Genomic DNA, 24,542 nt, shown 5'->3' with positions numbered 1-24,542 from the left:
ACCACCCAGACAAGAAACATTCAGAAGATCTGTCCCACCAACAGCCTTGCACATGTCGGCATCTTGCCTGCTAGCCAGCTCCCATGCACTACGCCAGAAGACTGGTCCCGAGAGTGACCAGAGCTCAACAAACGTAAATTAGTGATGGGAAAGAAAAATCCTACCTTAACATTTATTAAAAAAAAAAAACTGGAATGAAAAAATTCTAACCACCAAAATCAGAAATTGTCATTTTGTGGAGCACAGGCTACATCTGAAAACTAAATAAAAACCATTGTCACACATTTTAAATGTATTCGTTTCCTAATGCATTTGAAATACACAGCAGCCTACAGTATTGTACTTTGAAATATAAATGATCAGAGCGTTTGCTCAGGGTCAGTAAACTACAACGCAAGATGTCTGGAAAACTTTTTTTTAACTGCAACAGGTTTAGCTGGAAAAAAAAAACCTTAAACAGCGGCCTCGTGTGGCAGCTGTCATTTAAAGTTAAAACAAGGTTTACTGTATGTTTAAAACAAATTTACAATGTAACGCCCATTTTTTGTGCATTTTATGATTTTTTTTTTCTTTTTTATGTTGATTGGCTAAAATTGACCAGTGCTAGAAAATCTAAACTTGAAGGGTGACTGCTTCAAAATATCAAACGGCACAAATGTGGGGGAGAAAGTGTTTTTTTTTTGTTTTTTTTAGATTTTTGCTAATTTATTAAAAATAAAAAAATAAAAAATAAATAAATGCACATAAGTGCCAACAAGCTCAAAATTGAGTTCAGGTGCATCCTGTTTCCACTGATCATCCTTGAGATGTTTCGACAGCTTAACTGGAGTCCAACTGGGGTAAATTCAGTTGATTGGACATGATTTGGAAAGACACACACATGTCTACATATAAGGTCCCACAGTTGACAGTGCATGTCAGAGCACAAACCAAGCATGAAGTCAAAGGAATTGTCTGGAGACCTCAGAGACAGGATTGTCTCGAGGCACAAATCTGGGGAAGACTACAGAAACATTTCTGCTGCATTGAACATCCCAATGAACACAGTGGCCTCCATCATCCATAAATGGAAGAAGTTCAGATCCACCCAGACTCATTCTAGAGCTGGCCGCCCGTCTAAACTCAGTGATCGGGGGAGAAGGACCTTAGTCAGGGAGGTGAACAATAACCTGATGGTCACTCTGTCAGAGCTCCAGCATTCCTCTGTGGAGAGAGGAGAACCTTCCAGAAGGACAACCCTTTCTTCAGCAATCCACCAATCAGGCCTGTATGGTAGAGTGGCCAGACGAAAGCCACTCCTTAGTAAAAGGTAGATGGCAGCCCACCTGGAGTTTGCCAGAAGCCACCTGAAGGACTCTCGTTCCATGAAAACAAAATTCTCTGGTCTGATGAGACAAAGCTTGAACTCTTTGGCATGAATGCCCGGTGTCATGTTTGGAGGAAACCAGGCATCATCCCTACAGTGACGCATGGTAGTGGCAGCATTATGCTGTGGGGATGTTTTTCAGCAGCAGGAACTGGGAGACTAGTCAGGATTGAGGGAAAGATGAATGTAGCAGCAATGTACAGAGACATCCTGGATGAAAACCTGCTCCAGAGCGCTCTTTCAGCAGGATAGTAGAGAAGCTTGAATCTTCGACTGGACTGGGTTGCTTGACGTGAGGACGTTTTGCTTCAAATCACAGAAGCTTCCTCAGCTAAAATTCATGCTCTGGTAGTCTGACTTCTGTCTTGACTCTTGTAGAGAAGAATAAACCAGAAGCCAACAAAAGCTGGAGTTTTTAACCTAATCAGACCCCTCCTACCGAGAGGCCGACTGCTATAGGCTAGTGACTAAACAATAGCTCTAATTGGCACCTATTGTGCTCTAGTTAGCACTCTCCTAATGATGGGATGGAAGCCTCCCCTGATGGCTCCCTTGACGACTCTCCTGATAATGTGAATGACTCATTACCATGAACAAAAGACTGAAACTGCTTTGACCTGAGTACCCCATTGTAAACGGGGGACAAAGCGTGTCTGAGACCCACCCCCCCCCGGTTAAGGCTGGGTTTCAACTGTTTTACAAAGAATGCTTCTTTGACACCTCTCTCAAACCATTTCTTCTCTCTGGCTAAGATTTTAACTTCCTTGTCCTCAAACGTGTGGTTAGTGTCTTTCAGGTGGAGATGAACTGCAGACTGAGGTCCACTAGCGACCTCTCTGCGGTGCTGGTATAGCCTCTTGTTTAAAGGTTTCTTAGTCTCACCTATGTAGTGTTCATTACAGTTTTCCTGACATCTTATATAATACACTACATTGCTCTGTTTGTAACTAGGGATCCTGTCCTTAGGGTGAACTAATTTCTGTCTCAAGGTGTTAACCGGTTTAAAGTAAACTGGGATTATTCTTCTCTACAAGAGTCAAGACAGAAGTCAGACTACCAGAGCAAGAATTTTAGCTGAAGAAGCTTCTGTGATTTGAAGCGAAACGTCCTCACGTCAAGCAACCCAGTCCAGTTGAAGATTCAAGCTTCTCTACTATGGAAACCACCTGGACAACTGAGAGCCTACACAGAAACTTTCAGCAGGATAATGACCCTAAGCACACAGCCAAGATGTCAAAGGAGTGGCTTCAGGACAACTCTGTGAATGTCCTTGAGCAGTCCAGTCAGAGCTCAGACCTGAATCTGACTGAACATCTCTGGAGAGATCTGAAAATGTCTGTGCACTGATGCTCCCCATCCAACCTGATGGAGCTTGAGAGGTGCTGCAAAGAGGAATGGACAAGAAAACCTGAGGCTGTAATTGCAGCCAAAGGTGCATCAATAAAGTATTGAGTAAAGGGGGTGAATACTTATGTACATGTGATTTCTTAGTTAGTTTTAATAGATTTGCAAAAATTACAAAAAACATTTCATGTTGTCATTATGGGGATTCTGAAGATGCACTGTATGACCTGTTTCTTTTTTTTTTAGATGTTTTTGGTATCAACTTTTCAATGAAAAAGGAAGAAAACAGGAAAGTGACAAATCCTGCATTTACTTGAATCACCAAAGACATTTACTTTTCACACACAGCAACACAAACGGTTGCTAAAGACATCAAACGCAAGACACTTTTCACTCATGGTCACAACACAACTCTTCACCAAACTAACTACTATACTTGAACTATAAAAACACAACAAATGTATAACACCAACAACACTGCTAAACCAACATGTGCTACAATAATAATTAAAACAAACAAACCCCAAACTCCCATAATGCATTGCAGCAGCTCACGCATGTTGCATTCAATATGACTGGTAAAATCTACACCTCATGACCTTCCACACCAAAGGAAGAAAACCCAAGTAAGTTTTGTCTTTGCATTAAAATACAGCAATAAGTGTCTTTTCACTTAAAAAAAAAAAGTAAAGATTTGCATGTACACACTGTCTTTAAAAGCAGACACACTGCATTTCACACCCGATTTACAAAATAAAACATTAAATGAAAGCTGCCAAATTAGGTGGTGTACCCGCAACATACCCCGCTTCCAAAAATCTTATGTAGTTTGTGAAACTAATGCATTCCATAAATGCAATCATTAATTGATCCATTTTAACAAATTTCACAACTTCATGCAATGTGATATCTGTTTATTGAATACTCACCAAATTATTCAAAACAATTCCAAACATTTATTTAGAGATGGTTTGAGTAAAAGTGATCTGTAAAAGTCATTTTATTTCATGTAAAGTCCACATCACAGTCAGATTACACATAAAATACACCAAAAACAAGAATACATTTAAATACATTTTTTTGATTAAAGAATATTTACTGTGCTGCTAAGTGTCACAGTGAAAATACTAACAGCTCTCTACTTCCATTGATCCAGTGCTGGTTACACTAAATTTGAACAAATGGGTTCTTTAAATGTTGGATGTTTTCTCATGTCTAATGCAGGATGCAGTTTAGTTTCTACTGTAGTGGAGGGTGAATCTATTGCTTAACATTCATGCCACCATGAAGGAGGTATAGAGGTGTGTAAGCAGTGACGGATTGTCATTTGAAATGTGCAAATAGATTTTCAAACATTAATAATGTATAAATGAGCATTAAATATCATTTTAGAGCCCCAAAAGGAAGTGTTGAGAAAGAAATACAGATTTTGTGGCTGCCGCTGCCCAAAAAAAAAGTCCAACATAAATATGGCAATGTATATCAAATATAAATTGTACAACTTGTAGCGCATGGCTTTGATTTTCCCTAATTAAATAAATACATTAATGCTGTCTCAACAAAAACCTGAGTTTTGAACTGCAGACAAAGACTGTTTTCCCTCTCAGTTGAGAAATTCTTAAGTCATCTAGAGATCTTAAGCTTGGAGATATGCCCCATGGGCCAACACTGGGATTCACAGCAAAACAAAACTGTAATTCAAAAGTCTTCAAAGGGGAGCCCTTGCCTTTTTATCAGTGAATTTTTGGTCATTATGAATTACATGACATTATAATGGCTCTCCAGGCCAGGAGAACCCAAATTTTATGACCTCACGCCAAGGCCAGACCCTCTCAAGATGATATCCCTTCCTCAGTACAGGGCATTAAAACTTTGCCTTGATAACAGCTATTATCTTTAGGTTTAAGTGAAGAAAGACATTCTTTTAAAATAAAAGAATTGCATCAGTATTCTTTGATTCGTAAATCTAAAAACCTCTGATGTTGGTGGTATTGCTTAATCAAACAAAATGCTTTGCATATAATTATTCCATTTTATTGATGTGTTATTGTAACTAATATGCGTTTAAGTGTGATCTTTCTGCCTTATCAATATTGTTGTTGGTGAAATATTCTGGTTTATCCAAAGGATGTCTGACTATTAATAACGTGTATCCATTCGAGTGTCTCAGAACAGATATGTCAAAATAGTTAATGTGTTTAAATAATTGAATCATTTGTGTCTGCACTGTGACCACATGAAGTTTTCTGTGAAACTACACACCCTAAATGGGTGGGGTTTGGTGACATCAGTCCCCCTTTAAAAAGTTAGAACAGAGTCTTGCTGTCTCTCTTCTCCACCAGCAACACTTCTTTTTTTTCTTTCTCTTCTTTGTTAAACATTTAATTTTTTTATTCATGGGCCAAGGTCCCATTTCTAAGCTAAGGCTACCACGTGGCATTCATTCTTTGTTCATTTTTGATCATTTTAACAAAGTTTTAACCTGACGCTTTAAGGTGCGTCAAGTCTTTTGAATTTTTAAGAGAACTTCTGAGCTGACCTTTTCAAATTAATAGCGAATTTACAGTAAAGAGACTCTCCTTTTCTGCCAGCAATTTTGTTTTTTCCAGCTCTTTTAAGGTTTTAACTTTTTCTAAATTCAGAAAGATTTTTAATCTGGCTCCAACAAACTTTTTAAAAGCTACCAGAAACCATTTTCAACAAACACCTTCCGCCTCTGGGTTCCTGCAAGCTGACGACAGTGCTGATTTCAAACCATCAGCCATCCTGTCGGTAAAGCTGACACAAGCCTTTGGGATCGCCTGGGGAGACCACTGAGTTAACCCCTTGACCCAAGTGAGCACGACGGACGGACGGATCCCTCCGAACCATCATCTCACGGATCAACTAAGTGACCCAGTTAAAGGTTCCAGGAAAGGGTTTGCTGTCAATGGATACAAAGTGGCTTCCTTTTTAAACATATTCATGTTTGTTTAATATTTTTCTTAATAATTGGCTTCAAATTTCATCTCTAAATTCTATTCAGATTTATTCACTTAAAGTCTTTAAGCTTTATCTCTTTCTCTCTCTCTTTCATCTCATGAATTAGTAAGAAAATTGTTTACATGAATTAACTTATTTAATCACTGTCCACAAAACACCAGTAAACTGTTCATTTATATATAATTGTAAATATTTCTGCTGTGGTTCATTTTGTGTTCAGAAGAAAACCTGTGGTCAATCATATTGTGAATTCAGACTTTCAAATCAGAGACTGATTAATTCATTTGAGACTGATAAATTAAAGAATGTTTAAATTAAAGTATAATGATGCTGAAAAAAGGTGAAAACGTCATCATAGACTAGTAGAACAAATTTCTTAACACACTTTCATTGTAAAGATAACTATAAAAGTGTGAAATTTCCCCTTTTTTCTGTTTCTCATACAATATGATCAAAGGACATAAGTGCCCGTAGTCTAAGAATCACCCACCTATGCTATAAACAGATGGTGCCCCGAGTAATAATTAAATAAGTATTAAACCCTTAATTATTTTGTTGACTCATCAGATGGGGCCTAATCCGATCTTATTCAATTTGGGAGTTTAACTGCTTATTCACTACCCTCTTATGGTGCTCCGGTGCGAGCCGATCTAGATTTAACTAAATGGTTCCATCTTTTGATGCTTCCATGTGAAGCCTGAATATCTGTAAATTTGCTACCTGTTACAAACTGCATCAACAATTATGATTTAGATTTGGTGAATGAACATTTTTCACATAAAGACATGAATTGAGGTGAAAACAAAGCGACATAAGTGAAAGGGGACAGCCACACTGCTGTACTGTGGTAACACACCATTTCTGGGAGAGACTCTTCTCACAGCTGGGGAGTGTCGGTGGGAGCCAGAGGTGCTCTGCCCCTCCGGAACCGAGGTGGCAGGTTCACATCACCATCACCTCCTGTGGAGTCAACATCAAATTTCAGTTAAGAATGACTCTGGCAAATACAACCCCTGGCAAAAATTATGGAATCACCGGCCTCAGAGGATGTTCATTCAGTTGTTTAATTTTGTAGAAAAAAAGCAGATCACAGACATGACACAAAACTAAAGTCATTTCAAATGGCAACTTTCTGGCTTTAAGAAACACTATAAGAAATCAAGAAAAAAAATTGTGGCGGTCAGTAACGGTTACTTTTTTAGAACAAGCAGAGGGAAAAAAAATATGGACTCACTCAATTCTGAGGAATAAATTATGGAATTACCCTGTAAATTTTCATCCCCAAAACTAACACCTGCATCAAATCAGATCTGCACGAGAGATGTCTATATATATATATATATATATATATATATATATATATATATATATATATATATATATATATATATATATATATATATATCACAGCAAAAATAAAAAAAAATCATGTCATTATGGGGTGTTGTGTGTAGAATTTTGAGGAAAAAAATTATTCATCCATTTTTGAATAAGGCTGTAACATAAAAAATGTGGGAAAAGTGAAGCGCTGTGAATACTTTCTGGATTCACCGTAATATTGACACACTTCCTGGCCTGATATCAGTCTCCTACGGCTCTGTTGGACAGGTTATTTCCAGCTGAAATTTCTTTTTTGCTTGTTTAACTAAAGGTTCTGTCAGTTCAACACAGTACTTCCTGCAAATATATTTTTAAGTTTTAGTTACTGAAAAATTCCAGATACTTGGAACACTTTGGTGACTAATGGACTCCGGCCTTTTCCGACAAGCTGACATCTGCATCATCTCTGGTTCAGTTTCCAAACTGAATGAGCTTTGGTGTAGGTCTCCTTTCCTGTTTCATGGTTCACTTTTACTCAATAAAAGCCTGAAAATAAATAAAGCGTCTCCGGCAGCAAGAGTGATATTCGGTACCTTTTTATGTAAAACATCAGCAGATGGAATAAATTTCACAGTATTTCATGGTAGCAATAACAGTGACACAAAAGTAAAAGAATGTTTTCTTTGTTCAGATGAGAAACTCAGTGACAATGACATGAATGTAATACAGAATAAAAACAGTGGAAACATGCATTCTGCTTTTTCCCTCCTTCAGTGTTTGTATTTAGTTAGTGGTAGCAGTTATAACAGTTAGTCAGCCTGCATGTGTTCATGCCATCCATGTCACCCTCTAGTGGCTGGTTACGGTAAATTGTTACAACCCTGGTTCCAGCATTAAAGTCAAAAGAATTCAGAATAAACTAGAAGACACTCAGAAAGCTCTAAGGCCACATATTCCTCACTGACAAAATACCCACTTATTTTGCATCAAGCATCAGTTGTTTCCTAAGAATTTATCTATATGCTCATAAAAATTCATCAGGATCCATTCATAATCTTTTGAGTTCAATGTGGCCAAATCGCAAACATTATTCCGGATGCCTGATCTCAAACATGTTGTGGATCAACTCAAAAATTACATGAATTTGATTTTTTATCTGCTCAAAAAACATTAGCGAATTTCATTGTTATTAATACATTTAAAAAAATAAAATAAATCTTCCTGCATCCTTGAAACTTCTTATGGATTCAAAATATATTCTGGATCAAAAAAAATTTAAAAATCCCCATTTTACAGGGGAGTATCTATCTGCTCGCCAAATTGTAGGATCCTCTCACAACATTCATTCATTCATTCATCTACTACCGCTTAGTCCAATCAAGGGTCGCAGGGGGCTGGAGCCTATCCCAGCAGTCATAGAGCGCAAGGCAGGGTACACCCAGGACAGGACGCCAGTCTGTCGCAGGGCCATAAATAGACAAACAAACACAGACACACACACACACACACACACCTACGGGCAATTTTAAAGATACCAATCCACCTAACCCGCATGTCTTTGGATGTGGGAGGAAACTGGAGCACCCGGAGGAAACCCACGCAAACACGGGGAGAACATGCAAACTCCACACAAAAAGGACACAGGAATTGAACCCATGGCCTTCTCACTGTGAGGCAACAGTGCTAACCACTAACCCACCGTGCTGCCCCTCTCACAACATTTTGAGTTAAATGTTATGTGCATCATCATGAAGTAGATAACCACTTGGTTGGACAGGATGGGACAGAATGATACAGATTCGGCCCATTGTCTCATCACTGTCCACTCACCTCTGTGCCTCTGGACCATGCACCCTTTCTCTGCCAAACGTCTCAACAGAAAAACTGTTGGGGTGGCACAGATTTAAAAATAAGTCATTCACATATTCAAAAAATGACTCATTCGATGAACTCAATTCAATTATGTGAAGGATTTCCATGTAATAAATATATGTCGCCCCAACTCAAAAAACCACATCCATGCAAGAAAATTTAATTTAATTTAGTTGGGACTACATATATTTATTGGATGGAAATCCAGTCCAATGAGTTAGTTACCTGAGTGCATGTTTCAAGGACACTTGTTTTGTGTTGTGAATAATCTGTAACTAGGATGGGAGAGGTTAATAGTTTTTTCCCATCCCATGATTCATCCCAACCACATGCAAAAGGATCATGTTTGGTTCAGTACCCAAACAGAGCAAGAAAACACATGGGTTCCACAATGACTGGAGAAATCAGCAATTAATTTGTCTGATATTCATGTAAGATACAAGGTTGGAAGTGGAGGGACAAAACCAAAACCACCTTTCTGTATCAGCCAGCGGTAAGGTCCAGGGACATGCACTGGTGCTGCCCTTGGCTGCATCCACCATCCCATGGAACCCTCCCAGACCATTCAGGCATATGAGCAGTCCACCCCTATTTCCCCAAAGTAGCCATCTGCCTCAGGCTGGTGATATACCGTCATCCCCATGACCTCATTCAGTTGATGGAGGCACCTGTCATCTAGATCACGGGCAGGAAAACACACCACATGGTTGAGTGTCATAATTCCATCACATTGCAAGTATGCGTCATCTGGACATCCTTAAATAACTGTTCAGTTGACAGAATGTCATTCCAGTGCTAGCCAAGGATTCTCTGGAGAGATGTAGTCCAAGAAACACCCAGTCTTTATTTTAGCTTATTGGCTAAAGTTCAGGTTTCACAACCACACAATAAGACTGGAAGTACCAGGACTCTAAACACTCAGACCTTTGTCTTTCTGCGAAGATATCAGCATCACTATCACCGATATCCAACAACCTCACAACTCTGTAAGTCTTCTCATATTTCTGTCAACGTCAAAAGACACGTGAATGTCACTTTTGAGAGAATTCTTCAACAAATTCAACACAAACGGATACACTTCTGATGCCTGAGTTCAGGAAGCCACTGAAAGCTGAGCTCGAACTCTTGATTCAGTTCTATCAATCCACACTTATCTAAGGTCAGTGACTCCATTTTCTATTTCTACATACTGTCAAAATGGAATATTATAAGAGAACACAACTTTCCCTACAAGTGTGAAGGGAGCTAAACTCATTTATTGGTCAATTATCGACAGTGATCAGAAGATAACAAGCATAGATCAGTCGAAGATGGCCGCATATTTTGTAGTCCAATCGCTTCAGACACAAAGGTGTGTTTTTTGCCTAAATGCAACAGAAATGCACCAGTGCAAAGCAACAACAAGGCAATGGAAGTTTTTATGAATATCTATTGAAGTTCCTGGCATGCGCACAGAAGATTGCGTGTGCTGAATTAAAATAAAAGTCTAGAGGGAAAACTATTGGTTAAAGCAAGGTGTTGTTAGAAGCGGTAGCAACTTTGACGATGCCAAGCAGGGCTAGATTTTGATACTGTTGTTCAGAACCTATTGTATGTGTCTACTGTAATATCCAGAAGGCAAAGTAGTAAGTACTTGAAACCTAAAACTCATTATTCATTCTTGAATGCTGTCCTTCACTACAGAAAAACCTCACTATAAAGCTGGGTTAGTAAGTATCATGTCTCAGAATCTGTTCATGCACACAACCCCCCCATGCTACTCGGCACCCACGTGAGGTACTTACATGTAGCTTAAGTGGTGACCCAGTGTGTTAGCTCCAACATCCTGCCTCTCTATCTCAAATAATCTTTCTCACTGCCATAATCCATTAAGGAGCCTGCCACATCAGCAAAGTCCTCAAGGACAAGGCTGGTGGAGTCCTCACCAGAGGGCAGGTCCATGTCTGGTACCCAAGGGTGACGATAATGGTCATCCTGGGCAGCCTGGTGGTCATCCACTGGGGTCTTCCATGGTCCCTGTTGATGGGTCTGAGACTGGGCTGGAAATAACTTTTTGTAGTCCGGTGCTGGGTCTTCATCCACTATATCATGCTTTTGCGTGTTTTGCTCCTCGGGAATGCCGTGCTCTTTAATGTTGCCACCATCGCTTCCACTTCCACCACCGCTTCCACTGCCACCCTCACTGCCTTGCAAGGAGGGGGCCAACACGTGGTACAGGCTGGGCAGACGAATGTCCAAAAGTACACCACTCTTGATGTAGCGCTTGTTGTTGAGGTTGTAGAGTTTCTCAGCAATGTCATAGCCCAGCATGATGGAGAAGATACGGGCGATGTAGCGGTCCTTTGAGATCAGCATGTAGAGGCGTCGACGACGCCATGAGATGTACCGTGAGTCTTCCTCTGCTTTCAAGGTCACCTGGTTAGTATGAAAGAAAGGTCTAAATTCCTGTGTAACCTTCAGCTCACCATAAAGAAACCACATTCTGCATCTCTTTTCTATTCTAAATACTATTCGGGTACTCGACATACTCCGGAACAACGGTGGAGCTAAGTCCCTGTCAAGTCACTCGAGTCTCAGCACCTCCAATCAAGTTTAAGTTTCAGGTCTTAGGACTTGCAGTCTCAAAATGCAACAGTAATGACTTGTGCTGCAAGTCCAAAACCAGCTTGACTCGAGTGTATTTTGAGAAGGCTTTGAACTTAACTTGTTACTTGCAGTATGAAAAGATTTGTGATGTGGCAGTGACTTTCTCTAAACTCTCCTCTCCAGCACTATTTTTAAAGCTCATGAACACTTTCTATTAAAAATAAAATGCTACTTTTGTGTTGTTTTCTTTCACTGACCACAACAACATTACATTGAACAGGAATTAATTTGCACTACATGTACAGATGAGGGTAATTAACTTGTGACATTCATAAAGTGGAAACCGGGGCACGGTGAATCAGTAGCTATATCTGCAAAGCAACATATATATTTGCAGCAGTTATGCCATATTTTTATGCATAAAGACTTCCCCCTTATAAATGAGTGTTTTGTTTTTGGATACATTAAGGGTAAAACTAAGTGGCAAGTGAAGTCAGTTTTCTCCTATCAAAAGTAAATGTTGTGGATGTCAGTGTCTTTATTTATTTCTCACAACAGAGGAAAGGTGGCCCAAAAACTTGTTCTTAGTTAGAAGACTACCCCGTCCAACAGATGAGAATGTGTTATGTCTTCTCCAGACTATCGGCTATTTGATAACATAACTCATGTGTGTCACATGCACCCGGGGTGCAGTGAATCAGTCTAGAAAGTGATTTACTAACCCCCTTGAAGCTAATACATTTATTTTTCAATGACTTATTTCTATAAACTGTGTATATAAACAACTGTTTTCACATTTGAACAGAAATTCTGACAGTTGTATTTATAATAGTTTCTAAAGGACTTATATCACTATATGAGACACTCACACATTACATAGCTAGTTTGCAGGATTATAGTTTGTATATGCATCAGCATATATTTAATAATTTTGAAGAAATCTTTATAATCATGTGTTTTTTCATTATATTCTAAGTTGATTCACTGTGCCACGGACACTGATTCACTGTGCCCCGTGAATTAGTGTCCGGGGCACAGTGAATCAAAAATTTTAGAATCGATTTTAAACACCTGTAAATTACACTTGGGGAGAAATAAATAACACAGCCTTATAAACAACAATGAAACATTAACAATAGCTGTAATAAATCCACAATAGAATGACCTAAAGCTATGCATAATGTGTTTATGCTGTCACAAAAGAACATTTCTGATCCACTGTGCCCTGGCTTCCCCTACTTAATATCCTCTAATAAAACATAGGCCAAAGACTATAAATGTGACTCATGAAGTTAGCTGCATAAAATGTGCACCTGGAACTTTCCCTCTTCATTGGGCCGGAGAGACTCCCACTCCGGGGAGTCAAGGAACTGATGGCGGAAGATGTAATGCAGGAAGTGGTCTTCCAGAGTTACGCTGATTCTAAAGAGATACAAGGTTTAAGAAAACTCATGAACAACATAGAAGACAAGACATGAGTGCACAGCTGTTCTTGAGAGTACATGGGAACACTAGTCTAGATTTTTAACAAAGTCCTCCATTCCGCTTTCCAGTGACCGAGGAAACAAAAGGAAAAGGTGCTGTATATACAGCGGGTAAAATAAGTATTGAACACATCACCATTTTTCTCAGTAAATATGTTTGTAAAGGTGCTATTGACATGCAAATTGGTAACAATCCAAGTAATCCACACATACAAAGAAACCAAAACAAGTAAGTACAGAAATTGTGTTGTGTGAAATGGAACAGGAAAAAAGTATTGAACACGCCTATTGAAATGTATTTAATACTCTGTACAAAAGCCTTTTGTTGTTAATGAAGCGCTATGCAAACCCATCGCACCCTCTCACAGCAGGTGCCAGCCAAATTCCAGGTGACACACACAAACATTTAACACCGCTCGCACGGCACCTAGAAAATGTGTGGCCAGTCGCACTCTTGGCATGACAAGAGACTGCAGACAATCACTGTTGTAATGCTGTGAAATTTGTCTAAGTTCCCCACGAGTGGTATTTTTGCAAACACACACTGACACTGAGGGTGTGTGCGCTCCACTCACGGGAGGCGTGGCTTCCGACAGAAGCAGCTGTGGTGATCTGTCATTCTGGACAGTCCAGCTGGAAACATCTACTGTGTTTGGACAATCATGGATTAACAACTGTCCACTGTGAGGCATGTGTATCTGATTGCTTTATTTACGTGAACATAAAAATAAAAACATATATTACTGTGGTGGCGACAAGCTGCAGCAAGTGAGCACGTGCATGGAGGGGACACTGACAGCCCCCCAGGTTGAAACGGACCGTCAGATCAGAACACACAGCAGGTGATCTGACTGTCACGTCACCTACGTGAGTTCTGTTCCACATGATGCGATGACTGTGCTGTGGCGCGCCGTCCACAAGACACACGTCGGGCAGAACACGCATGCAGCTGACTGGATGCACCTGACCAGTAGATGTGGACATCAGAGCACACTGCTTCTCATTCATGTCATTTCTTGACTGTATGTCTGTGACCATAAGTCATCACCAGAGAAACAAACGGATCATATTTGTATTGCTCGCTTGATAAATGCAGTGTTTTTAAATGGTGTGGTATTTAAATTTTTTTGTAATACTTCCGTGTCCTTCCTCATATGAGGCAGCTTCCCACAGCTTTCAAAGAGAAGCTCTGTAGTTCAGTGGTAAAGTCTGTGACTGGTGATCAGAGCTTTTGAAAGGCACGACTTTGCATCCCGGGTGCTGTGTTTTTTCTTTTTTAATTAGTCCACATAAGTGCAGCAATGTGGTCCCACATGAAAATTCAGTAAGGTATATCTTATATATTATATTCCGATTCTAAGGTGGAACAATGCTAGTATACTAAGGAATATCTAAATATCTAAAAAGGAAGAGTAAAATAGAAGAGTAGAAAAGAGTAGAGTAAAGCCACTTAGGTGCCTGGTCTTGAGAACCAGGGCTGGTTTTTATTTTTTTATTTATTCCACATAAGTGGCGCCATGTGGTGCACCTTGCACTGTTCCTGCTCAATGGACACCGGTGCATGCATAAACTCTCGCACCGGGTTCATGCACGCCTGCCTGTGGGCTCAGTGTTTCGTGCGCTGATTTCGAACTGTTTTGCCATTTTTGTCCAAACGCTGTCCAAACGTCACACTGTGTGTGAAGGGGCCATAATGAAATATCTTTTTATAGGCCATCAGTTGGGACTGAACTGGCTGATATTAATTTGCACTGACAAGGGGCAGGACTGTGTTCTAAATACTCATTGATTTTAGCTGGTGGCTTGGCTTTTCATGTCTTTCTGCACCTCCCTTTCTTCATATGTTCAATACTTTTTTTTCCTGTGTCATTTCACAATATTACACATAATGTATGTACATCTGTGGTTTCAGTTTTTTGTATGTGTTGATTACTTGGCTTGTTCATGTGAATAGCACATCAATAGCATGTCAATAGCATATATATATATATATATATATATATATATATATATATATATATATATATATATATATATATATATATATATATATAATTATATATTATATATAATTATATATTATATATATATAATATATATATTTTTATATAAAAAACAAACAAACATGAAAAACTGAATCTCAAGCTAACTTAAAGATAACTGAACCTGCATCTGGAATTTCCGGAATCCTGTGCTAAAAATGTCCTTCACCAAAAACAGTTTAAATTTGATGTGTGTGTGTGTGTGTGTGTGTGTGTGTGTGTGTGTGTGTGTGTGTGTGGTGTGTGTGTGTGTGTGTGTGTGTGTGTGTGTGTGTGTGTGTGTGTGTGTGTGTATTAAAATCAAGGCTTTGAACCAGTTCGTGGAACGAAAACAAAAAGCAGAAACTTTGGTATTTTGCTAGGAACCAAAATAAAACCAGAAACTTCACATTTTCTTTATGTTCCAGAACAGAATTGTTATTTTAAAAATGTAACCAATAACATTACTTTTTTCGTTCTTGAAAAGGTTTTCATTTACAATAACCCGGAGAGGTTCAATTCTTGTCATTCACTTATTTTGGTTGTTGTTAGCGGGACAAAGCGCTGCGTCCTGTGTTTCACGCTTATAAACGTACTCGGAGCAGACAAACAACAAGGTACTTCTTTTCTTTTTTTGGAATTGGGGAATTTTTATGGAATTTAATTTTGAGATGACTGATGGCTGAATGGAGTACTGTGATGAGGCATGTCTTTAAAATTCTGTGCTTCTTCAGTAATTTCCATGATAAGGACTAAGACTCCACCTGTTACCCCACATTTTGAGTTCCCGTCAGAAAATGAATTCATGCTCTCATGACGGTATCACAAACCAGTAAAATAATTTACTTGTCATGATGCCATCATGACAAGTACATTTTTTTTTTCTTTTCATTTTAGCTTCACAAAATTGCATGAGACTGGGTTGCTCAAGCAGCCACTCAGTGGAACTGTAACTTTTTGTTGTTCCAGGTATCCACTTTGGACAGCTAGGGTTTATCACTTGTTATAATCAGAAATTACAACATTTTGAAAAACAGTCTCAAAATTGTTGCAAAAGAAAATCAACATCAGTTGGGATAAATTACTTCAGGTACAGAAGGGATGATGTTGACCAAAAAAATGGGAATTTTTGTCAAGAGTGGTGTGCAGAGTAAAATGTCTTCTCTTTTTTTGGCTTGTTTTATCACTTTTGTTTTCTATACAGATGCATATACAGTTTTTTTCCCAACTGATGCAGATGCCCAGAGAGAATGGTGGAGCAATTTACAGTGATGATTCACATTCACCTTTTTTTTCCACTGTCTATTCAGCATCCACCAACCATCCAGCAGGTACCAGTGCTCAGTTTTGTGTAATTTGGTACTCCTGCAGTTCAACATTCCTGAAATCTCAAAATACTACATTGCAAAGCTTGGAATATTCCATTTTTGTTGACCCTGTTGGAATTATGTAATGCACATACAAGTGGGTGCCCACCTCCCAGACAGCAGAAAGGAGAGCTGTTCAATAGGCGTCTTGGCCTCCATGGCGTACGTCTCTCCTGCCTTCAGCTCCACCACTTTCTCAGAGGCTCCTGCGATCTCCTTGAACACCTGCACAGGCACACCCAGTGGCAGATACACTGCCTGGTAGAGGGAGCTCAGCTCCTCAGTGGGCAAGCCTTCCTGGCGCAGCTTGTAAAGCAGGTGGCAGATCTGGATCAAGGACGCCAGCAGCAGTAGCAGGTTCCAGGTGAAGACGTCCAAGCCGCACATGGTCATCCAGCCCCACAGGGTCAGGCACAGGAAGGCGGGAGCCAGGAAGCCGAAGATGAAGAGGCATCCGTAAGCGCCGCTGCCGCCCATGTAGCCCAGGAAAAGTATGGTGTTGCCCAGGTGGTAGATGGCTCCTTCCGTGTTATTGCTCCAGCCATCGCACAACGGCGTGTAGAGCAAGCTGTGCAGCAGAGTGGAGTTGTGTGCACTCATGTCCTAAACTCTTTAAGTGGTAAGATCAAAGGAAGGTTTTATGGAGTCCAAACTTAAAAGGAAGCAGAAGACAGGCGTTGTGTCCACTCAGACCTCGTGCACATTCTGTCCCATGAAGGTACAAATAAACTTGACTCACAGCTTGGAAAAATAAATACAATGAAGAGCTAAAACTGACTAGAAATGTCAGAAGTAAATATTTGTTCCTGCAGCTTGTAGTGGAAAGACGTTCTCACGGCTCTATTTAGGATAGAAACACAGCTGGAATGGGCTTCGTCTCTCATTATGCGTCTCTTCCTCTGGCTGATCGCCTCGTCTTTGTCTTCTGCCTCTTCCTGTTGGTTCTCCTGCTTTTCCCGGCCCACACTGTGGAGCCAACAGCTGGAGGACAGGGACATGGGAGGGGGCGTTGATAGAGCCCTACAAGGATAACCATGTTTGGAATTGAAATCCAAGGAGGACAGAGTGGCAGACAGAAAGCAGGCCTGCTACTTAACATAACAGAACGAGAGCACGACAGAGGCAGGAAACAGGAGGGTGGACAGTGTCCATGATACCTCACAGACTAAAGCCTCCAAGAATATCACACAGATATATTCAAAGAAAAGCTCCTGTGGAGTTACTTTCCTTCTTTCATCCAAACGCCACTGGTCCAGTGTGCTGCTATGAGCCGGGGTTCTGCCAGGGGCATATTTAGAGACACTGAAATAAGTTGGATGACAGCACAGGTCAAATTTCAGGTATGAAGGGTCGCACATGTGCAGCTGTCCTCTGCCAGTGGGACTCAGACCTCTCAAAATGAATAAATGTCTGGCACAGTTCATGTCAAACCTTCATGACACACACACTCTTTAAATGGCGCATTTAGTTCTTTACAACCTTAGCTCAGAAATCAGGCCAAGAGAAACGTCACGGTTGAAAAACTGCTGAAAAGGAAATACAATACATGGGAGCCTAGACGGACCCCAGAGGATGTTCAGACAGCAAAACATTATTAGACAATATCTGTGCTAATTCCTTATTTTATGTTAGTGATCAAGTATTTGCTTTTGAAATTTATTTAGAAATGCCTGAAATCTGGTTTAAAGTTTAAACATAAGAGTTAAGTTTCACTTCCATCACACATGTGCAAGTTTTAGATAAAAGGAGGGCTCCCCCTGTCTGTGAGAGCCAGTAATATTAGAATTGTGAGACTAAACCACGCCCACTGTAACGCCCACATTGTGTAAGTGTTATGCAAGCTGTGTTTGGGGTCTTATACAAAATGGAGTCCATCTGTGGACTCTGTTTTTGGAGAGCCGGGCCCAAGTTTCAACATGACATTCAATAAATTCAAAATGAGGAATATAACGATTTGGTTCTTGGTAAGGGGCAGAATATTACAACACTGTTCCAATGCCTGGGTCCCAGGTTCAAATTGGACCTGGTACTTTCTGTGTGGAGCTAGCATGTTCTCCTTGTGTTTGAGTGGGTTCCTTCTGGGCATTCTGGCTTCTTTCCACTTCCAAAGGCATGTAGGTTAGGTGAATTAGGATCTCCAAACTGACCAAAAGTGTACATTTGTCTGTCTATACGTATGTGTGCCAGCCCTGCGATAGACTAGTGACCAGTCCAGGGTGTAGTCCACCTTAACAAGACTAAGCAGAATCAGAAATAAATGAATGAAAATGCTAATATAGGACTTTTTGAGGAGGGACAGACAAAAACCCAGGAGATGATGACCTATGGATATGTGGAAAACAGCATGGCAGAAAAACAAAAGCCTGCCAAGGATAGACGTTATCCAGCATACCGTGATGCTGCCAGCACACCACAGGTCCACTGCTGCCTCCAAGCCTGGAGGGTCACTAAGGGGTAATTCCAGTAAAGCAGGTAGTTCAGTGGATTATGAGTGGGCCTGCCAATAAGTAGACCTGAGATCAAATCACGCTTAATCTGCACTGTCTCTGCCATTCAGTTGTAAAAATGGGCATTGGCCTTGGTAGGGGGACATAAATGTGAGGCATCATCGTAAATCTGATCGATGGAAAAGCACTTCCTGCCCGCACCAACTGCCCCCACCAACTAGGAGCATGACTCAAAGTGATAACCTGCTGTCTGCTACAGATCCTGAGCCACTGTCACCCATTATTGCCACTGATGCCAACAGTCAACCACTGCCCTCCATCATTCAGCTGTTCATTACCCACAACTGCAGCCAGAACACAAGCCAAGCTGCCCAACTACAATGAAATGGCACCACTTGAGCCAAACCTCTCACAAGTCCAAGTAAAAGCATGGTACAACATCTGCTGAAGAAAAGAGGCTGCCATCCACCTGGCCCTGGCATTGTAGTAAGAGGCATTGCATGTGCTTCTCGACCACAACAGAGGTCCTCCAGGACATGAAAATTCAATAAGGTATATCTTATATATTATATTCCAATTCTAAGGTGGAACTATGCCAGTATACAAAGGTATATCTAAATATCTAAAAAGGAAGAGTAAAATAGGAGAGTAGAGTAGAGCCACTTAGGTGCCTGGTCTTGAGAACCAGGGATGGTAGGTTAAAAAGCTTTTTTTTTTTTATCTCATGGGAACTCTCCCTACCCACCCAAGCAGCTCATGACCAGAGTATGAGAGAAAAGATTCAGGCAGAGAAGCCTCATTGACTGAAACAGAGAGCAGCTAGTCAACCACCACCATCAACGAGTGAATTTGAGCACCTTCAACACATACAATCAACAAAAATATAAACGCAACACTTTTGGTTTTGCTCCCATTTTGTATGAGATGAACTCAAAGATCTAAAACTTTTTCCACATACACAATATCACCATTTCCCTCAAATATTGTTCACAAACCCGTCTAAATCTGTGATAGTGAGCACTTCTCCTTTGCTGAGATAATCCATCCCACCTCACAGGTGTGCCATATCAAGATGCTGATTAGACACCATGATTAGTGCACAGGTGTGCCTTAGACTGTCCACAATAAAAGGCCACTCTGAAAGGTGCAGTTTTGTTTTATTGGGGGGGATACCAGTCAGTATCTGGTGTGACCACCATTTGCCTCATGCAGTGCAACACATCTCCTTCGCATAGAGTTGATCAGGTTGTCAATTGTGGCCTGTGGAATGTTGGTCCACTCCTCTTCAATGGCTGTGCGAAGTTGCTGGATATTGGCAGGAACTGGTACACGCTGTCGTATATGCCGGTCCAGAGCATCCCAAACATGCTCAATGGGTGACATGTCCGGTGAGTATGCCGGCCATGCAAGAACTGGGACATTTTCAGCTTCCAAGAATTGTGTACAGATCCTTGCAACATGGGGCCGAGCATTATCCTGCTGCAACATGAGGTGATGTTCTTGGATGTATGGCACAACAATGGGCTCAGGATCTCGTCACGGTATCTCTGTGCATTCAAAATGCCATCAATAAAATGCACCTGTGTTCTTCGTCCATAACAGACGCCTGTCCATACCATAACCCCACCGCCACCATGGGCCACTCGATCCACAACATTGACATCAGAAAACTGCTCACCCACACAACGCCACACACGCTGTCTGCCATCTGCCCTGAACAGTGTGAACCGGGATTCATCCGTGAAGAGAACACCTCTCCAACGTGCCAAACACCAGCGAATGTGAGCATTTGCCCACTCAAGTCGGTTACGACGACGAACTGGAGTCAGGTCGACACCCCGATGAGGACGCCAAGCATGCAGATGAGCTTCCCTGAGACGGTTTCTGACAGTTTGTGCAGAAATTCTTTGGTTATGCAAACCGATTGTTTCAGCAGCTGTCTGAGTGGCTGGTCTCAGATGATCTTGGAGGTGAACATGCTGGATGTGGAGGTCCTGGGCTGGTGTGGTTACACGTGGTCTGCGGTTGTGAGGCTGGTTGGATGTACTGCCAAATTCTCTGAAACGCCTTTGGAGACGGCTTATGGTAGAGAAATGAACATTCAATACACGAGCAACAGCTCTGGTTGACATTCCTGCTGTCAGCATGCCAATTGCACGCTCCCTCAAATCTTGCGACATCTGTGGCATTGTGCTGTGTGATAAAACTGCACCTTTCAGAGTGGCCTTTTATTGTGGGCAGTCTAAGGCACACCTGTTTATATTTTTGTTGAGTGTACATATATGTGAAGCTGCACACCCATGGTGGCTATCCACAAAGCTCCCAGCAGATCCAAGAGGAACTGGTCCTCCACAGCTTCCTGCAAGCACTCACATCAAGTAAGAGCACCAGCATGTTCACCTTATGCCACAATCCCTTGGTGAAGCTGTCCAGAAAACTGTACAGTTTGAAGAGGTATTCCCTCTCTCTCTCTCTGCAGCTCTCCAACCACACACGAGGTCTGCCTGCTCAGCAAAGGGGAATTCCCCTTTGGCTGACCTGGTAGAGGAATGGTCTTTAGTGCGAGCCGTCCAGGTTTGATCCCACCACCGTCCCGGCCATAAAGGTCCTACGGTCACATAAGTACGAGGTCTATTAGATAAGAAACCGACACTTTTATTTTTTTTTAAACTATATGGATTTGAATGACGTGCGATTACACCAATCATGCTTGAACCCTCGTGCGCATGCGTGAGTTTTTTCACGCCTGTCGGTGACGTCATTTCCCTGTGGGCAGGCCTTGAGTGAGATGTGGTTCAGTCCTCTCAGCTGAATTCCTTTGTTTCACACGCTGCTCGAGACGGCGCGTGTTGCTTTATCAAAAATTTTTCTGGACCTGTGAGGAATATCCGAGTGGACACTATTCGAGAAATTAACCTGGTTTTCGGTGAAACGTTTAACGGCTGATGAGAGATTATGGGGTATTTCTGTCGGTGTAAGGACTTCCCACGGAGCGGGATGTCACGCAGCGCTTCCAGGCGCCATCATCGGCCTGTTTCAACCTGAAAACATCCTAATTTAAAGCTTAATTCACCCAGGATGTCGTGAGAGAACAGAGAAGATTCAGAAGAGGCCGGCATGAGGACTTTCCCTTACCAAAAAATTGTACTGATAAGTATATAAAAAGTAAACTAGAAATATACTTGAAACATACTTGTATATACTACTTTTTGGTAAGGGTTATGCGGACATTCCACTGTATAAGGACATTTTTTGAGGAAAGACGTGCACACAGATTCGCCGAGTCACGGAAACGACTCGGCGAATCTGTGTGCGCCGCGACAGGAAAAACACCTCCGTGTTGAAAACCATTTGTAAAATTCAGGCGGCTTTTGATGGCTTTCAACAAGTGAGTAACTGAGAAATTGTTTAACAGCTTGGGTATGTTCCAACTTGCCCGTTAAGGTTTCCAACGGAGGTGTTTTTCCTGTCGCGACCCCCCGCGGTTGGGTGCGGCCCGACATGCGACTCTGCCCGCACGTTCTTTCATTACAAAATGTCCGAATAAACTCCTCATTCCGACTTCTTCTGAAAGTTCTCTGACGACTTACTGGGTCAACAGAGCCTGAAATGTGGAAGTTTTCAACTTGAAACGGCAAGACGCTGCCGCCTCGAAGCACAGATCGCCGTCAGGCACCGTGGACCGTCCTTACGGCGACACTACCAGACCAAAATCTCTCATCAGCCGTTAAAATTTTTACCGAAAACCAGCTGAATTTATCAAATGGTGTCCACTCAGTTGTGCCTTACAGTTTTGATCAAACAAAGCAGCAGTCTCTGAGCCATTCCTAAACAATGAAAAACAACGAGAGGGTGGGCGACTCCTCACTCAAAGACTGCCCACAGGCGAATGACGTAACCGACAAGTGTGAAAAAACTCTTGCATGCCCACGAGGGTTCAAGCATGTCTGATGTAATCACACGTGATTCAAATCCATATGGTTTTTGAAAAAAATAATAAGGTTGGATACTTTTCTAATAGACCTCGTAAGCCCCTTCAGCTTCGGATAGAAGGGGACCTGCATGTTGACTTAGCACAAGTTTTACGCCAGATGAGCTTCCTGATGCAATTCCACATTACATGGAGAAATGGGCAGAAGTGAGGTTTGAAGTGGAACCTTCCGCTCTGAAACCAAGCGCACCAACCACTTGGCCGCCACCCCTGCAAATGTTAGTGAGAAATAAACACTTCTAAATCTGAAAAGTTTTTGTAGCCAAATAACACCTCTAACGGGATTTACAAGACATCATACTGAGATGTTAGCGTGCATGCCGTGAGGTGCCGTTTTGTGGTGAAACTCAAATGTGACTTTTAACAAAAATAAGCAAATTCACAAATACAAAAAAAAACAGCATTAGCATGAAGACAATACGTGCATTCATTTACTAGTCATAGTCTACCCATTTGAGCTAACTAACTCACCTGCCAAGATTCACACTTTCTTCACTGAGTGAAGGGAGTGGTAGCAGGTCTATTCTTTTTAGAGTTAAATGGTTTAATAAATGGCTTTTGACTAGTCAATTTATTAAAAAAAAAGAAAATTGTCTACTACACTCTAAGAAATGAAACACACTCAGGCATAAAAAGTTGAATTTAATTGATAAAGGTAACTTTTTCCACATAACATTAATTAATTAATATATAAGACTTGTTCTTCCAAACTGCTCCTTTTCATTCAATGGTTTGTAATGTTTTGTTAATTTTGCTTTTGTTTTTCTTTTAAATGAATGAAATTCTCAATAAAAAAAAATTAAGTGCAAAACATTGTCATTGACATTAAATTAAATGAAACATTATTACTTAAATCCCAATATTGTGTTGCACTTAATTGACAGTTATGTGGAAAACATTACCTTAACTTTTGTCAATTAAATTCAATATTTTATTTCTTAGAGTGTACAGTCTAAGAAATGAAACACAGGGGTTTTAAATGTAATTAATACTATTATTTTCAATATACTTCCAATTGTTAATTTTAGGGATTTAAGTAATAATGTTTCATTTGATTTAATTAATTTCAACTACAATATTGTTTTGCACTTAATTGACAAGGTTATGTGGAAAAAGTAACCTTAACTTTATCAATTAAATTTAACGTTTTATTTCTTAGAGTGTAGTCCGCCGTTAGCTAGTCATAGTTGATTACGACAACTACTTATCCCATGCCTAGTATTTTGTATTTACCTTCTGTAATGTACGTGTTAGCTTGTTTCTTCTTCTCATCTCATTTACTTTCACTGCTATGTACCTTGGTTATGGAGGAATGTTTTTTTTTTGTTCTTGTCAGTAATTTTTAAGCAATAAAATAAAAATTCTTTGTTGAAACAAACTGATATCACCTTTTTAGGCACTGGCCTTTTGTCAGTATAACGGTCATCTTTAATTTTTTTTTTTCTTCTTCAGGACAGAACACGATATTTAAACAAACTCAAAACAAAGAATATTAACAGGAGCACACAGAAACATCAGGAAACAGCGGTGGTTGAAATTTTATTTAAAAAAAAACTGAGTTTGATCAAATTGTGATTTGTGCAAGCTGAGCATGAACATGCAGGACACTTGATAAGGTTTGTTCTGACATTACAAAGACCATAACTTAAAATTACACTGGTCTGTCATAAAAAGAGGGGTGTCAAAGAAAAGAGTTGGGAACAAGTTTATTTTTAAAATATAATTTCCATGACCATATTCTGAACAGTATTGGGGGCAGTCA

General features: G+C 40.6%; 1 protein-coding gene across 3 annotated transcripts; it reads right to left on the bottom strand.

Annotated features, from left to right (window-relative positions):
* Window positions 1-4,509: 4,509 nt before the first annotated feature.
* Window positions 4,510-17,326, bottom strand: popdc2 (popeye domain containing 2). 3 transcript variants are annotated; one of them, XM_034186310.1, is made up of 5 exons: window positions 16,452-17,326; window positions 12,784-12,892; window positions 10,669-11,299; window positions 6,424-6,652; window positions 4,510-4,520 (listed from the first exon to the last, which is right to left on the bottom strand). In XM_034186310.1, exons 1-3 carry the CDS (start codon window positions 16,940-16,942, stop codon window positions 10,718-10,720), a joined length of 1,182 nt encoding a protein of 393 aa, XP_034042201.1. In that variant the 5' UTR covers window positions 16,943-17,326; the 3' UTR covers window positions 4,510-4,520; window positions 6,424-6,652; window positions 10,669-10,717. The 3 variants fall into 3 exon arrangements, with proteins under 3 accessions (XP_034042201.1, XP_034042203.1, XP_034042202.1); XM_034186312.1 differs by having other exon boundaries at window positions 10,810-11,299; XM_034186311.1 differs by lacking the exon at window positions 4,510-4,520 and having other exon boundaries at window positions 6,421-6,652.
* Between the last annotated feature and the right edge of the window lie 7,216 nt (window positions 17,327-24,542).

Source organism: Thalassophryne amazonica, chromosome 14, assembly GCF_902500255.1.
Source record: "Thalassophryne amazonica chromosome 14, fThaAma1.1, whole genome shotgun sequence".
Lineage (NCBI taxonomy): Eukaryota > Metazoa > Chordata > Actinopteri > Batrachoidiformes > Batrachoididae > Thalassophryne > Thalassophryne amazonica.
The sequence above is the reverse complement of the archived record's forward strand: the minus strand, read 5'-3'. Positions and strand labels throughout refer to the sequence as shown.

Coding starts and splice junctions, on each gene's coding strand:
- popdc2 (XM_034186310.1), bottom strand. CDS start 16,942: ATGAGTGCACACAACTCCACTCTGCTGCACAGCTTGCTCTACACGCCG. Junction 12,893..16,451: donor TCCTTTCTGCTGTCTGGGAG/GTGGGCACCCAC, acceptor GTATCTCTTTAG/AATCAGCGTAACTCTGGAAG. Junction 11,300..12,783: donor ATGAAGAGGGAAAGTTCCAG/GTGCACATTTTA, acceptor CATACTAACCAG/GTGACCTTGAAAGCAGAGGA.